Genomic DNA, 17158 nt, shown 5'->3' with positions numbered 1-17158 from the left:
TAAATTCGTATAGTTGATGCGTAAGATTAAGTAATCGACGCTTCTCTAAGGAATCAAACGTATTTTGTGAAGGAACGCACTAGAATGAAGCGCATATTACAATGTGTTACTGAAATGCGCCTGCGCGGCCCTTGGTCAAGTTTCTCTCTACGCGAATATTTCTCCATGGGATATAAACACCTGTTAAATTTCTATCAATCGTTTAATGGTGCGTTTTTTCTACAAAACGGTAGAAGTATTAAATTTGCAATATTTTATTTCGTATTCTGGCATATTAAGTAATTTACATTAGAATTTACTAAAAGAAAAAGAAAAAATATATAATAAAATATTCGGCCAACTATAATCGAAAAGAGGGGACAAGAAAACAATTTCTCGTTTTTCACGGTCAAACGTATTTTCGTGTGTACAGAGATGATTTGTCTTGAGACACAACATTTCAAACTCAATCGACTTCTTTTGCTCGCGATTGGTTTATGGCCTCACGAGAAATCGAAGCTTGCTCAAATTCAATTTATTGTACTTTTTGGTATACTGACAACTTTTATTGCATTTCAGGTAGATCTTTATAAATTATTTTTACACGAAAGAATAATATAGAGTAGAATTCAAAATCTGTTAGTTAAACCAAAGTCATATTTCTTTTACTGTAAATTCTTCAACAGAAATATTATTTTACAGTTTACAACATTTATTACTTCAAACTGTACTACTGATCTCATTATTAAGGTTCTGTCTTCCGCGTTTTTTTTCACTTGCTTGGCGATTAAATATAATTCGTTTTGGATTAATGCCGATACTGTAAGTCGAATATTTATTAAAAACTCGTCGAAATACATAAATATTCGTAATAAATAAAGGAAAGACGATTAAGAGTACGCACAATACTTTTTTTTGTAACAAAAATTTATTTAAAGAAAAACACAATTCTTTTATATATAAAGCAACTTGCAAATATAATGATACTAATTTATTATATATTTGTATTAAGAAAGTATAAAAACTTAAAATTCCACACAAAATCTAGTCATCTTCAAAATTTTCCTGGACAAAATTGCATCCTGGATAAAGAGTTTTATTTGAAGATGTTAAATATATTTTATCAGTTCATATTTTATGTTTCTTTCTTCTATCGAAGCTGCATACTTTTTTTCGTTTTTCCATACAGAATGTACATATGAAAATACCCGGATACCTTCACTCTCTCTCGCCACTCCAATTAACATTCTTTTTTGTTACTTACATAAAGTTTAATTTACTTCTAATTTTCAAACGCAATCACATAATATGATGATGAATTTCCTAAAACTTAACACACACTGCTAAAGCTTCTATTATGACACAATGATGTCAAATAAATCATTGCTACATCGAGAAATTAACCATGCATACTCTTAGCTGTCTTTACCCTATATATCTTTGAACATTGCATTTTTTTTAAATATTATACACAAAACATTTACAAATATTAAACACAAAATTTTATCGTACATACAATATTTTTGATATGATAGATGAGGTTTTCACTGGAGCAACTACAGCATGCTTGCAATGAATTAACAAATAGAAACGAAATTGCTATCATAGAAAAGTACAGTCGTATAGGGAAATTTCAAACGACTGCAATTGCGAGTAAGACATTATATGCTTGTTATACATTTCAATGAATTATTAATATTAAAAAACGACATAATATAGATAAATATTTAATCTCTTATTTAAATAAATTCTTGATATACTTGTGTATATCGATTACTTTGACTCTCAGTATTTGGCATGTTCACCATATCTACTTTTCTCATAATGCCAATATGGCCACATATTCTTGGTACGATTCTGCCCATGAACACTTCCCGATCGCGACCTGCGATTCAGATTTCAACAGAATATTTTGTTGATCAAGAAAAATGTTCCTATTTAATTCTATTACACACAACTGCAGCTTTGTGCATAGGGACAACAGCAATGGTAGCGACAGGAACGATGCTGATAGCATACCTCAAACATATTTGTGGAATGCTTAGCATCGCCAGGTAAAAGAGAATATGAGCGTTTGTTTCATAAGTTATTATATCTAGTCTGTTTACTCGATCAAAGATTAAAGAATTACAGAAAAAAATTATTCATAGTTATCGCATTGAGAAGGCAATGGCGATTAATATGCAACAAAATATCAACCAAGAGAAAATTATTATAATTTATAAAGGGATAATCTGTGCGGTAGACATTCATCGCAAAGCTACAAAGTTAGTATATATCCAGTAATGTCTATGTAATATGTTACTAACATTTATTTATCCCTGAAGGTTTTCCCAAGTTTTAATAAAGAGTTTTGAAGGATCGTTCTTCTTTTTAATAGCGGCTGGTATGGTCTGTTTAAGCAGCACTCTTGTTCAAGTAAGATTTATTTTTTTGTTATTAAATAATATATCTTCCTATAAAAGATATCTTTTTCATTATATTGAGATTAATTAAAAAATCTTTAGCTAAAATGATATATGGAAAAATAATTTATTCGCAATTTAAAACCAAGAATCAAGAAATCAGGAGAATTGTTATCCTTTACAAACATATGATTTATATACGTATTTTACAAGATTTCAAAGTTTTCTGATGTAGAATATACAATTAAAAAAATGGACTATTACGTAATGCATACTCTATAACCTGTTGTAAAAAATTATAGAAAATTTATTAAGGTTTTTATATGTAAGAAATTAAAAAATACACAGGTAATTTTATATTTTTTTTTATACTTTAGTCTTATATTTTTCAGATCGCATTGTACAACGATACCGTAGAGCAACTTATACTACCGCTTATGTTTATAAGTGTCCTCTACGTATACATGTTTTTATCCAACTATACTGCACAGGAAGTTACAGATCACAATGAATACGTATTTGCCACAGTGTAAGAAACATTTGCATCGTACGTTTAAACTCAAGTAATCAATTTGCAAAATTGTTTAACAAAAATTGAAAGTTATATTAAAATTCATGAAAGTATTATATTTAAAACTAATACGATTTCTGAAACGAATATGCATACTATAACAATTATCGACAAATATTTTTATTTTTTTATGATTCTGAATATCAGTTCGTTATTGTTTTGTAGGTATAATGTTCAGTGGTACATGGCTCCGTTACCCATACAGAAAATGATGTTATTCTTGCTACAAAAGGGCACTAAGGCTTTTCATATAATCCTCGGTGGAATATTTATTGCATCCATGGAAAGTGCCGCTACGGTAAATATATAACCGTATATACTACAATTCATAATAGAGTTTTTTATTATTCCCACGAATATATTGTTTAAACGAATATTTATTTTGAGATTTTCACAACTTTAGAATCATGCTTTGATGAATAGAGAAAAAGCAGCTCTATTAACAAAATTATATTAAGAATAAAATATAAACTATCAGCGCGCTCAGCAAATTAAAAAAAAATAAAATAAAGAGTAAAGAAACTTTTTAACTTTAACTTCAAACATATTGTCCCTCCATTAATTTAGATTATTTAAATAACAGCCAGTTCACCAAACCTTTAATATAGCTTCTTACAGAATAAAATAAAAAAAAATATATATGTTTCATTACAGTTGATGGGTACATCCATATCTTACTTCACTGTTCTTTATTCTACGTGGCAGAATTAAGAGTACAAAATAGTAATGGTAAAGTAATTAAGATCAGCTTTATTATATAAAAGTAAGAAAAAAGTATGAAAGTGAGAGAGAGAGAGAGAGAGAGAGGAGAGAAGAAAGAGAAAGAAAAATTAAACTGATTGGAACCTTGCACTTCAGATGATCATGTAAGTGTCATTTCGACAAATGGAGAATTATTTAAATAAAAAAGTCAAAATACTCTAATTTGTAAAAAATACAAAATATAAAGTTGGCAGCTATATACAATGTAAAGTTCTATCACTTAAATTTTGTTGAATTATTTTTAAGAAAAGAATTGTAAATAGATTAATATTTTGAATGTAATTTTACTATTCAATAAAATACAAAAAGAACTACTTTTTGTAATCGGTTTCCTTTCCATGCATAACATAATTAATAAATATATAATTTAATTTTTAATTATATGTTTTTAATATCATATATTTCCGACATTTGTGTACTTCACGTATAGAGAATTTCCATCAAATTGATCCGCACGATAAATAACTTAAGAACAATATATTAGTAATGGAACTATTTAATAAGAAATAATAATGATTACTATAAGAAGCTGACAGAAATTATACGATATGCATAGATAGTATTGTATTATAGAAATGATTATAAAATAGATAAAGTTTCTATAAAAAATAATATTAAATAAATCAACAACTTATATTAATAGATATTAATATTTTATCATCAATAAACTCACAACTAATATGTTAAATTGGCTGAAGCTTCTGTAAAGGTCCAAACATTTCTCATGAAGGCGCGTACCAGACTGAAACACATTGCACTACAGTGCGTTTCTGAAAAGGGTTGAGTGCGCCTGCGTGACTTTCGATCAAGTCTGTATGCGAATATTTCTCTATGGGAAATAAACATCTGTTAAACTTCTTTCGGCATTAAATCGATCATTTAATCGCGTACGTTGCTTCTTTTGAAACGGTGTTAAATTACAAGTATTTTAATATTGTGATATTTTGTTCCATTTTGTGCATATTCAGTTACATTAGGAAATTTATGTTAGAATTAAAAATAGAAGAAAAAAGTTATAAACTTTATTCAGTCAACTAGTCGAGAGAAGGGTATAAGCGACCAGTTTCTTATTTTTCAACGATCAAATATATTTCCTTACTCGCAGAGATGATCTCTCTCGAGACACAGCATTTTAGGCTTAATCGATTTCTTTTACTCGCGATTGGTTTATGGCCTCATCAGAGATCGAAGTTTGCTCAAGTTCAATTTATTCTACTTTTTACCATTCTGATAACTTTTATTGCATTTCAAGTACGTATACTTCATTAATTACTGTTCTTATTATGTGAAAAAAAAGATAAAAGGAAACAGAAGGAAACATGGATATTTTCTTATTATGTGTCAAGCGTATAATTCGTCTTATTTTTTTATAAACATGTTGTGTTATAATGACATTGTTATTTAAAATTATGATAAAAAGTGTAATTGCATAATAATTGCAAATATGCAATTCTTATAAAATGTTACTTAAAATGTTTAAATGTTTCCAATAACAACAGTTAAGAAAATAGAACTCAAAGTTCACTAATCACATTAAGAGAAGTGATCATGTTTCTTTCAATGTAATTTTTTAAATGTAACTTTTTATATAAAGATGTTATTTGCAGTTTACAACGTTTGTAACCTCAGATTGCACAATAGATTTTATTATAAAGGTTTTGTCTTCTACATCTTTCTTTATTTGCTTAGCAATTAAATATAATTCGTTCTGGATTAATGCCAATACCGTAAGTCGGAGATTTATTACAGTATCGTCCAGACATTTTCGATGAATAAATTTTTGCACTCATGCACTTCATTATCTTATAATAAAGACAGATGGCATAAAATATTATTGATAGAGGAAAGTCCCCTATTATGAGATAGGCTCCTAATATGCGACAGCGAGGTTTCTGCTAAACTAATAGGCCCTATCTGTTGGTTCCACCATGAACTTATTGCCCTTGGGGTAAAATCTATTTAGTGGAAAATTCATTGTTTGATCGTGCGTGTAGTCGTTGCAGAGAAAGAAATTCTGAAATTGGATGTTGTCAAGTGCCATGGATATGAGTCTTTAAACCTTGTTTATTATATAATTAATAAATATTTGGCAATAAGTTCTGCATGCAGAGTAAGGTCGTATTAATAGGAAAATACGGGATATGTTGAGTTGCTCAATTGTAGAGATTAGATTTGGTGATTGTGAAACCGCAAGGCGTGGTGCTCGTAACATGAGATACTCAGGGTACTCCTGGGTTGCTGGAGTATGAAAGTTATTGTATAGTAATAAAAGAAGAGAAAATACTATATTAACGTTAAGGGAAAGTTTATACGAATTTATAAGACTGTGCTGATCTTGATTTGAGAGGGAAGGGTTGAGGAGGAAGATTAGGTACAATATTGAGTATAAGTGGGTTTACGATTGTTGCAAATATGCTTCTGCATCACATGTGTATTTGAGAAACATTAAATAAAAGTTTTCAATAGTAATACTGATGTATTTTGCACTTTATTAGCGATTTCCCGGGGTCTCTCATATTAGGAGCACACTTTTGCGATTTTGCCGAAAGCCCATTTTTACATTTTTCTAATTTTCAGCAAAATTAATATTTAAATTAAATTTTACATTTCAGCATCTTAAAGCTTATTAAATTCCCTTCAAAATGACCTACTATATTTTTCAATTCTACCCATAGACTTCCAGCAATCACACAAAATAGATATGGCCTCTCATAATCGGGTACTTTCCTCTATAATAGGTGAGATTGTCACTGGAACAATTTCAACATACGTATAATGAATTAAAAAACAGAAACAAAATTGCTATCATAGAAAAGTACAGCGGTATAGCAAAACTATATACGATTACACTTATGAGTAAGACAATATATTATAATGTTTTTTTACGTGTTATACGTTATACGATTCAATAAATTACTAATTATAGAAGAATTATTAACTTTGAATAAATAAATTATAAATATTTGTATATTGATTACTTTTTATTTTATTGTTAGCATTTAGTGCGTGCGGCATATCTATTTCTTGCATCCTGCCAATATGGCCTCGTATTATCGGCGTAATTTTACCTATGAACAATTCCCAACCACGCCCAGCGATTCAAATCGCGACAGAATATTTTGTTGATCAAGAAAACTGTTATTATTTAATTTTATTACACATAAATGCAGCTGTGTGCATAGGGGCAACTGCAATGGTAGCAACAGGAACGATGCTGATGACGTATCTCAAACATATTTGTGGAATGTTTAGCATCGCCAGGTATAAGAATTGAATATATGAGCATTTGTTTTATAAGTGATATCAAGTCTATTCATTAGATCGAATCTAGAAAGATAGAATCTAAAAAGATTAAGAAACTACATCACGAAAAAAAATTATTCACAGTTACCGCATTGAAAAGGCAATGACGATTAATATGCAGCAAAATGTTAACGAAGAAAAAGTGGTTATAATTTATAAAGAAATAATTTGTGCGATAGACATTCATCGCAAAGCTACGGAGTCAGTATATGTGTCTAAAATATCCGTTTAACATAGAATTAACTGAGAAAAAAATCCAGGCTTTTTCCGATTAAAATAATTGGATAATCTACCCAAAAATTAACAGAGAGATGTTTCCGATGTTTTAGATCGGAAAAAACCCGATCAAACCGAAGTGATGTCCGACCAAAGTTATCCGATCAAAAAATTGAAAAACATCCAATCCAAAAAATCCTTTTGTTAATTTACAGACAAATGATTCAATTATATCTTATCCGATTATAATATATTTTATCCCGAATATGGCTGATGACAAAGTACGAGACATCTGTTGTAGTCGTGGATGTAAAGCAAGGCAGAGAAAAACATAAGTAGTTATAGGCTATCATACAACAGCCTTTTACGAATTACGTTTTCTCTACTGCATTATTTTACGTCCATGACTACGATAGACGTCTCGTTCTCTGCCATTAGCCAGAAACATGTATCATATATGTGTTACTCGTATATGCATATTCGGGATAAGATAAAACTGCACACTTGTGCACAACTTCTCACAACCGGCTCAACACGCACATATGTAGCTGTAACGATTTTGGTCGAAAAGCACGCGAGCGCGAGGCACATACGAGACACGAGCAGGCACGAGCACGAGGCAAACGGCAAGCATACCGGAGCACGGCGGGAACGAAGATCGAGCCGTGTACTACGCGTGCGCTCTAAATGATATCGGATAAAATATTCAGCTCACTGACATCATCGGATAACTTTTCATCGAATGTCACTCAGTTTCATGGGATGTTAAACTTTGTCGGATAAAATAGTACGTTTTTTTTCCGATAAAATCAATGTCTGATATTAATCCGACGAAATTTGAACGACCAAATAAACGACGACTCATTTTCCATTCACATATTATTGGAAATTACATTTCATTGGATAAAGGCATGTATTACTTCATCGGACAGCTCCAAATCCGTTTGAAATAGATCGGATAGAGTAGTTAAATGCTTTTTTCCGATTAAAGTTGCCGGACATTTTTCTCAGTGCGTATTTTTTGCTCCTAAAGGTTTCCTCAATTTTTGATAAAGGACTTTGAGGGATCGTTCTTCTTTTTAATACTGGCCGGTATGATTTCCTCAAGCAGCACTCTTGTTCAAGTAAGTTTAATTTTTTTTTTGCTTAAATTATGCTTTTACAAAAATTATATTTTTTGTAGCATTAAAATTAGTTAAAGAAATTTTAGCTAGAACGATATAAGGAAAAGTAGTTTCTTCATCATACAAATATAAAGTCACTCAAAACATTATTTGTTTGTCTTACTTTATAAATATAAGTTAAGCTTAGTATGCGCTTATGCTTCTTACAACACGGTATAAGTCTTTTAATATAGGGGCCATTTAAACAAATTATTTACTATATGTAACGCATAATCTGTTTTAAAAAATTATAGAAACATTATTAAATCTCTCGTGCATAAGAAATTGACAAGACCATTCATGTTTTTCTTTTTAAGATTTAGTAAAAAAATTGAGGAAATTTTGATTCCAATCGTTATGATGCTTGCTCTGTATGTATACATGCTCATATCTAACTACAGTGCACAAGAAATTACGGATCACAATAATCAAGTATTTGCTACTGTGTAAGATATATATTTCTGCACAATATAATAATATACGTACACTTTCCCTTTTGGCTCTTTGAGAGGAATTATTCAGTAAAGTGAAAGTTTGATATTAAAATCAAAAGTGATTTGAATGTGCAAACAAAAATTATTTATAAATTTGTTCATTCGTATTCTCTCAGTTGTCATCTTTTTGTTTTATAGATATAATGTTCAATGGTACATAAAGCACCTTTACGGATACAGAAAATGTTATTGTTTCTGTTGCACAGAGGTACTAAAACTTTTAATCTGAATCTTGGTGGTTTGTTTGTGGGATCTTTAGAGAGCGCTGCCAAGGTAAAAAATAAATAATTACGTATCGTGCAGAAAATGTCAAACAAAAAATTTTTCAATACAAATTTATTACAGCTAACAAGTGCTTCGATTTCTTACTTAACTGTTCTTTATTCTACGTGGCAAAAATAATGGCATACATTGACGTAATCAAACTTTATTTTAAACAATTACCTAGAATCAATCGATTCAGATATATTAGTGGTGATTATAATCATTTCCTACTTATAAATAAAAAAAGAGACTTTGAACCAAAGAGGAAATAAATAACATAGTATAATGTAATTATTAATTGTTGTAAAACTGACACTTACTATAGAACATTGAATGTAATGTAAGTATTTTTCTAATTTTGAATGTTATTAGTATAAATTAGTATAAGTATAAATAAAACAATATTCTAAAGCACTTAACGAAAATATACGACAAAACTTATTTTAGCAAATAAGCTCTTTTAAAAAAAAGTACTAATAAAAATATTCTTAAATTTTTAATATTTCTTTATATGATTTATGTTCCCAAGTTAAATTTAAAAATCTATACTAAAATATAGTTCTAACATGCAATCCACTGACTAACATCGAGCTCGGTAAAAAAAATTATTAGACGTAAATTATTTAAGAGCAAACAATATATTTGGCTACGGATAAACAAACAAAAAAAAAGGTTTACAATATAGAATTTAGAAAATACAAATATATAAAAAAAGATATTTTCCACAAGAAATACTATATTTACTTGCAATGTATATTGATAATCGTTAAACTGACATTTTGAACTGAGCAACAGACACTTCTTTGAAGAATCAAACGTAACTCAAGACAGCACGCACCAGAATGAGAAATATTCAATCATATTGTACTGGAAAGGGTCGAACTGCACCTGCGCAGTCCATTGTTGTCCAAGTCCCTTCACGCAGACTTTCTTTATGAGAAATAAACATCTGTTACATTATTACCATATCCGAATCGATCGCTTAACCATACACCTCTTCTCGCATGAAGGTGTAAATTGCCAAGTGTTTCGATCTCACGATGGTATATTTCGTTCATTTTGCAATGCATTTAAGGTAAATTGGGTAATTCAGGCTAAAAATTAAAATAAAAGAGAAACTTGGCTATAATAATAGCTAATATTCAAACAAAAAAAAAAAAAAAAAAAAACGCAAGACGAACACTTTTCTGTCAAATGTATATCAATACTCATAAAGAAATGATCTGTATTGAGTCTCTGCATATCAGCCTCAATCGGTTTCTATTACTCGTAGTTGGTCTTTGGCCTTATCAACAATCTAAACTAGTTCAAATTCAATTAATTTTATTTATTGGAATTTTAGCGAGTTTTATTCTATTTCAGGTACGAAACATTTTTTGATTGTATTACATATAATTATTAAACTTTAACTTCTAGCAGATTGGAATATTACAATTCAATTATCAAAAACCACAATAGATTTGTAATATTATTATTAATATCTTTATGTTTACTGTAAGTTCCATTATAATTAGAATTATTAAAGATAATATAATAATGACACGTATTATAATAAAAAATATAAAAAAAATTCTTTTAATCTGTAATTAAGTGAAATTCAATTCTTGTTCTGCCTTCCTAGGCCAGTCAAATTAGACAAAAAAAAGGCTTTTGCTCTCAAGTAATGCGAACTTTTTTATTCCTTTTTAGGCGTGTTGGGGGTGTTTAGAAAAGCTTATTTTTGAGTTGTCGTATCATGATACCCAGAGCTTTTTGAGGGAAGGGAGGGGGAACCAATTGTTGACGAATCTGAACGAGTCACCGCTCATTTTCTTCGTTTTTTTAAGCCCTACAACTTTCTCAGGAGCGAAAAAGTGCTATCTATTAATCGAAACGAGATAAATGCAAAAAACCGTGAAAATTTTATTTTTCGGGGGAACCAAAATTTTCGTTTTTTTGCAATAACTCTGCGAATGTTGATAAAAAATGAATGACTAACCCCTCATTTTGTAGCTGAGGGGTTAGTCATTCATTTTTTATCAACATTCGTCGAGTTATTGCGAAAAAACGAAAATTTTGGTTCCACCAAAAAATAAAATTTTCGCGGTTTTTTGCATTTATCTCGTTTCGATTAATAGACAGCACTTTTTCACTCCTGAGAAAGTTGTCGGGCTTAAAAAAACGAAGAAAATGAGCGGTGACTCGTTTCGATTCGTCAAAACTTAGTTCCCCCTCTCCCCCTCAAAAAGCTCTGGGTCTTATGATACAACTCAAAAATAAGCTTTTCTAAACACTCGCAACACGCCTAAAAAGAAATAAAAAAGTTCGCATCACCTGAGACCTCAAATGTCTAATTTCACTGGCCTATCCTATATAAAATTATAATAAATTAATAAACAATCGACAATCACGAACTGGAAAAATAATAACAATTTCAATAAAATTTGTTGTATAAAATTATATCTTGCAGTTCGCAGTATTTCTGACTTTAAAATGTACTCCGGATTTATTCATCAATGTTTTTTCTTCTGCATTATTCTGCACTATGATTATGATTAAGTATATTTTGTTTAGTGTTAATACTAAAAACGTAAGTAAAGCGATTACTATATATGTTAGGTATATACATTGTGCTCATGCAGATAAATATTTTCAAATTTTAATATATAATATAAATATAATTTTTCTCGAGCTTAATCAAAAGAAAGACGACATGGAATCTTATTAAAATGGCAGGTAAAATATTTATTGGAGCAACTGCAACACATCTATAACGAGTTAACTGACCAGAACGAAATCAGTATCATAGAAAAGTATAATAGCTATGCAAAACGTTATACAATTACATTATCGTGTAAGACAATTGTTCTTGCATTTCATTATGTTATAGCTAAAAAATTATTAGTGAGTTTCTAGTAAGAACAATAAACAAACAGAATAATTTTAAACATTTTTCAGTAATTGCCACGTTTGCCGCATCCGCAATAATTTTATACATTCTTTGGCCACACATTTCCAATATCTTATTCTTTACAAACGGAACTCAATCATTACATTCATTGCCGTTTATGACCGAATATTTTATCGATAAAGAAAAATACTTCTATTTGATATTGTTCCACGCAAACGCAGCTGTAATGATAGGAGGTACCGCATTAATAGCGACAGGAAGTATATTAATAGTTTATCAAAAGCATACATGCGGAATGTTTCGAATCACCTGGTAAAAGAATATACGTAATAGTATATTGTGCATGGCACCAAGGGGCGTAAGTAGCGTTTTTCAGACGAGTGTGAAGTTCGCCGCCCGAGCCGAAGACGAGGGCGGCAAATCACACGAGTCTGAAAAAGCTTTCGCTCCGAGGTGCACACGATATTTTTCACAATACCTTTACGAAAAGTTCGACTTCTATGCCTAGAGAGAGGCGAGAGTGGTCAATTTCAAGCCAGGACTTACTTTCCTCCCTAAGGCGGAAAGTGGTTACTTTCCGCCCGCTATGCCGCCCTGGCGTGAAATTGGCCGCTTTCGCCCCTCTCTACAGGCATGGAAAGTCGAACTTTCCGTGGAGGTGTTGTGAAAAATAAATAGATGTAGAAAATCTAAACAATCAGCAAATTAAAGATCCTACATAATTATGGTTAAATAATCACTTGCAGTTATCGTATCGAACGAGCAATGGCATTCGAAACTTTACGAAAAAACAACTGGAAGAATGAGAATTTCATCTACAATGGATTAATTTGTGCCGTGGATATGCATCGCAAAGCTATGAAGTTAGTATTCATATGATAGTACACACGCAATATTTGTATTGTAATAATCAATAATATATGTAAAATGTGCGTAGAGTAATATTCTCTTTCTCTTGAAGATTCTCTGACTCGATAGTATCTAGATTTAGAGTAATGCTCTCCGTTTTAATAATATTCACGGTGCTTAGTACAAGTCTCAATTTTTTTCGGGTAAATATACAGCCTTCTTTCTATTATATACTTGTGAATGTAACAGCAACAAGGTTTACTTAAATTTTCATCGACAGTTTTAATTAATCACTATTTTGCTTAACATTACTGGCGTAATTTCAATCAAGATCCTTGAATCTGCTTGTATTAGATTTTTCAGATAATATCGTTTAAATTCGATACAGTGGAACTTTCATTACGTGTGGCATTCAGCATCGTCAATTTCATTTACGTATTCGTAGGCAACTATCTTGCGCAAGAAATTATGGATCACAATAATAATGTATTTGCAACTATGTAAGCAAGATATTTATATAGTATAATTACATTCGCATATTCGTTGTATAGACGGGCGTGACAAATGTACAGTCAACGTAGTATAAGAGACATATAGTATAAGCATTAATAGATTATTTTTTATATTCCCCAATTATTAATTGTTTTGTCATGATATAGATACAATGCCCAATGGTACGCAGCTCCGTTGCAAATACAAAAAATGATCCTGTTCCTCTTGCAAAGAGGTACCAAGGCGTTCACCATGAATATTGCTGGACTATTTGTGGGATCGTTAGAAGGTGCTGCTACGGTAAAAAAAATATCTTTGATAATAGTGTTAAATGTTAAATATATTTTATAGGATAGATAAAAATAAAAAGTTATGTGTTATTATAGTTACTGAGCACGGCAGTGTCGTATTTCACCGTTCTGCATTCTACGCGAAATTGATGCAAAATAAATCAACTAATATAGTGCAGTAGAGTAATAATAGTGAGGAAACTACTTTAGAATACATTAAGCACATATGATATAGTATATATAATCTAGAAAGCGGTCTCAATTGATAATCTCGATGGAATTGTAAGAACTTCTTTTTAATTCTAAGAAGGTATAGAAAACTGTGTAAAGAGTAGTAGTGTTTACAGTATGTTTACCAATAATAAATTAATAACTGATACGTCTCTATATATAAGACTGGCCGATTATTATTTTTCAAAACGGTAAAATATAACTTACAAGTGCACGAATCGTAAAATGAATGAAATGTATTATTGTGTTACTGAAAACTGGCGAACAAATGCGCAACTCTGTTAGGCATTTCGCGCGCAAGTATATTTTGATTAGAAATAAACATTCATTCAATTTCTCACATTACATTAATTACCGACCATGCACTCCCAAGTAAAATTGTTAAATTGTTTATGTTTCGATCAAAATAACGTTGTTTGCCACTTTGTTATACACTTATGCTGCATTAGATAATTTAGAAATTTATAAAAGATGGTTATAAAGTTATTCAATCCAAGAGAGGAAATATACAAATCATCACCGACTTCTCTTATAGTCAAACATTTGCATGATCGCGAAGTAAAGATCTGTATCAAAGTTAAATGCCTCAATCGGATCTTCTACTCATCCTCGACTTATGGCTCCATCATCAACCTCATTCGATCTCAGATAACTTTGTGCTTTGGTATTCTGATAAGCTTTATTATATTCGAGATAAATGCATTCCATATTATATTCTACATTTTTCATTGTATAGGGGAGACCGGGGCTCGTTGGCACAAAAGGCAAGTTGGAAATGCGTTTCGTTTATGTATTTATAGCGAAAAAAATAATGGAAAAGTTATCACAAAATATCTCTTATATGACATAGGTACTTTTCTCAAAGTTTTATTTTAATCAAACAAATATTACAATAGAAAAAGAGAAAACTCTGATTCAAGAGATGGCGAGTAAATTTTTGAGCGTTTCAAAATATCGTATTAATGTTCTTCAGCTTGAGAAGTAAATCAAAGTGACGTATCATTAGTTAAAAGAAAAGTTTCTGTTACTATACGACATGTTATTTTGACTAACAACAGTAATTTATTGTAATAAAATGACTGAAATAAAACGTATGTAGGGATGGGGTATGTTGGCTCACATATCAAGACACGCTTAGCTTGACTTGTTGTTGCCGCGCGTGTGAGACCTGTTTGAGCATGTCAATTGCTACCTACAATGCTGATAGAAGCTAGATATATATTTATATTAATATTTTTATATTGAAGAAAGCTACATCTAAAATAGTTTACAATTGTTTTTCTGCAACAGCATTTTGCTATTTGATCATTAAAAAATAACTTTAAAAGTATACAATTTTTATCAAGAAATACGTATCTGTTACCCGTGTTGTGTTTCTATTACGTTTTCATTAATTTAACATGGGCTTTTGTCGCATAGCCAACTTTACCCTACTATCGGGGCAAGTTAGCTACAATGCAGCATGTTTGTATTTCACTTATTACAAAGAAACTATACAGTATACAGGAGCGTTCCTAGCATGAAAATGTAGAGAAAGGTCCTCTCTATCATATTAGTACTGTTTAATCAAGATAATTAGTTGTATAAAAACTCAAATGCCGAAATTGTGAAAACGGTGCTAACGAGCCCTGGTCTCCCCTACTATTATATTACTCCACATTTTTAATTATGGAATAATATCATTACAAACCACTATATATATATTACTAATTAAATATTACTAATATTACTAATATTACTAAAAAAAGGTAAATAATATATTTTAATAATGTGTTACATCTTTAAGCACACTTAAAATTGGTTCTGTTGTAAAAAATTAAAACTTTTAATTTAAATCTTAATAGACTGTTTGTAAAATCCTCAAAAAGCGCGGCCATAGTATAAAATGTACTATGCCTTATGTGGGATATATCTGATAAAAAAATTTTCAAAAAAAATTTATTCCAATCGTGAAACTCACTGATTGTGAGTAAGAATGGAGAAGGAGAGCAATTATTATTAATTAATTTTTGTATATTTTGCTGAAGATGGCTCAATTCCGAGCCGAAACACTGTACACTATATACACTGTTGAATAAATCAGAGAATTGGATCTCTTACGCACCGATAACTGCGTCTGACTCTCATATATAGCCATCCTTTATCAGTTTTTTATGTAATTTCGAAAGTCCAATATTCATTTTTTGAAAAAAATTTATCATAGCTAAAAATGCTTATTCTGTTTTATACTATATCTTATTATTATATCGTATATTTTATTTTAACGTTCTATATTCTACACAGCAAAATTAATAATGTGTAATGTTTTATTAATTTTAATTAATTAAATCAAAGTTCGCGCTTTACATATACATACCTAATAAAATCATCATTGCGAAAGAAAGAAATTTCGATCAAACAGAAGAAGTTAGAGTTATAGTTTGATATCATTTACTACTATAAATTTTATGCATTGTGTGCATTGAAAAATTTAACAGCAGCATTGTGTGTAAAGTAAGCATTTTACTGATTAACTGATCTACTGATATTGTAAAGGTAATAAAATTTTAAAGAGATTAATAAAAGTGCACGACAAACTTCTTGCAACTAATTGTTTGTTTAGTTAGTTAGTTAGTTTATTCATAATCCATGCCTTGATGGCTTTGGATAGCTTCCAATACATTTGCACTTTTATATACAATTATATACAATTGTTTGTTTAAAAAAGCAGTATTAATAAATACATTTTGAAATTTTTTATATTTTTTTACATTTCGCATTTCCGACACTCCATGTTATATTAAGTTTAAGAGAGAACCTTAAAAATAGTTAACGTGGGACCTTACATGTTTACTTAACGTCGGGTTCGACAGTAAAATTAGAACTGCATTATCTAGAAGTAGTGAGACTATCGTGCAAATATAGGTTTAATTAATAAACAAAGAGAGTTGTAAAAATTTAGGAAATAAAATTTAAAAAATACAAACATACACAGCACAAAGATATTTCAAATAAGAAATGATGTCATATTTACAAGCAGTGTATATTACTAACCGTTACATTGACGTGTCAAGAAAAACAATTGGTAATCCTTTGCAGGATTATGAAACGTAACTCAAGACAGCACGCACTAGACTGAAGTATGTTGAAACCTATTGCACTGGGAAGGGTCAAACTGCACTGTGCACATGCGTAGTCCATAGTCACCCAAGTCCCTTCACGCAGACTTTCTTCATGGGAAATATACATCTGTTACATTATTACCATATT

The 17158-nt window shown here is 30.4% G+C and overlaps 2 protein-coding genes and 1 pseudogene across 6 annotated transcripts; all 3 read left to right on the top strand.

The window, feature by feature from the left end:
- The first annotated feature begins 4 nt into the window (after window positions 1–4).
- LOC139815231 (odorant receptor 49b-like) lies at window positions 5–4028 on the top strand. Of its 5 annotated transcripts, XR_011732697.1 has the most exons (10): window positions 5–558; window positions 682–801; window positions 1515–1632; window positions 1769–2033; window positions 2130–2246; window positions 2307–2397; window positions 2777–2931; window positions 3121–3253; window positions 3610–3718; window positions 3814–4028. XR_011732697.1 is itself a non-coding variant. In XM_071782032.1 (9 exons), the coding sequence occupies exons 1-9, from the start codon at window positions 415–417 to the stop codon at window positions 3664–3666; spliced, it is 996 nt and encodes a 331-aa protein (XP_071638133.1). In that variant the 5' UTR covers window positions 8–414; the 3' UTR covers window positions 3667–4028. The 5 variants fall into 5 exon arrangements, 4 of the variants coding, with proteins under 4 accessions (XP_071638133.1, XP_071638126.1, XP_071638120.1 ...); XM_071782032.1 differs by having other exon boundaries at window positions 8–558; window positions 1955–2033; window positions 2777–2913; window positions 3610–4028; XM_071782025.1 differs by having other exon boundaries at window positions 8–558; window positions 1943–2033; window positions 2777–2913; window positions 3610–4028.
- A 734-nt stretch (window positions 4029–4762) lies between these two features.
- On the top strand, window positions 4763–9892 carry LOC139815565 (uncharacterized; annotated as a pseudogene).
- Window positions 9893–10084: 192 nt separating this feature from the next.
- Window positions 10085–16896, top strand: LOC139814999 (uncharacterized). Its single transcript, XM_071781577.1, has 9 exons — window positions 10085–10519; window positions 11607–11726; window positions 11873–11990; window positions 12095–12359; window positions 12794–12910; window positions 13009–13099; window positions 13251–13396; window positions 13556–13688; window positions 13775–16896. The coding sequence occupies exons 1-9, from the start codon at window positions 10352–10354 to the stop codon at window positions 13826–13828; spliced, it is 1212 nt and encodes a 403-aa protein (XP_071637678.1). The 5' UTR covers window positions 10085–10351; the 3' UTR covers window positions 13829–16896.
- Window positions 16897–17158: the final 262 nt, after the last annotated feature.

Source organism: Temnothorax longispinosus, chromosome 1 (genome assembly GCF_030848805.1).
Source record: "Temnothorax longispinosus isolate EJ_2023e chromosome 1, Tlon_JGU_v1, whole genome shotgun sequence".
Taxonomy (NCBI): domain Eukaryota; kingdom Metazoa; phylum Arthropoda; class Insecta; order Hymenoptera; family Formicidae; genus Temnothorax; species Temnothorax longispinosus.
The sequence above is the reverse complement of the archived record's forward strand: the minus strand, read 5'-3'. Positions and strand labels throughout refer to the sequence as shown.

What these genes read in the sequence shown, in the direction of transcription:
- LOC139815231 (XM_071782011.1), top strand. Translation starts at nt 415, where the DNA reads ATGATTTGTCTTGAGACACAACATTTCAAACTCAATCGACTTCTTTTG. An exon ending in TCAAACGACTGCAATTGCGA is followed by an intron (nt 1,633 to 1,768) that starts GTAAGACATTAT and finishes TTTGACTCTCAG; the next exon opens with TATTTGGCATGTTCACCATA. An exon ending in ATTCATCGCAAAGCTACAAA is followed by an intron (nt 2,247 to 2,306) that starts GTTAGTATATAT and finishes TTATCCCTGAAG; the next exon opens with GTTTTCCCAAGTTTTAATAA.
- LOC139814999 (XM_071781577.1), top strand. Translation starts at nt 10,352, where the DNA reads ATGTATATCAATACTCATAAAGAAATGATCTGTATTGAGTCTCTGCAT. An exon ending in CGAGTTTTATTCTATTTCAG is followed by an intron (nt 10,520 to 11,606) that starts GTACGAAACATT and finishes TATATCTTGCAG; the next exon opens with TTCGCAGTATTTCTGACTTT. An exon ending in AATAATGTATTTGCAACTAT is followed by an intron (nt 13,397 to 13,555) that starts GTAAGCAAGATA and finishes GTCATGATATAG; the next exon opens with ATACAATGCCCAATGGTACG.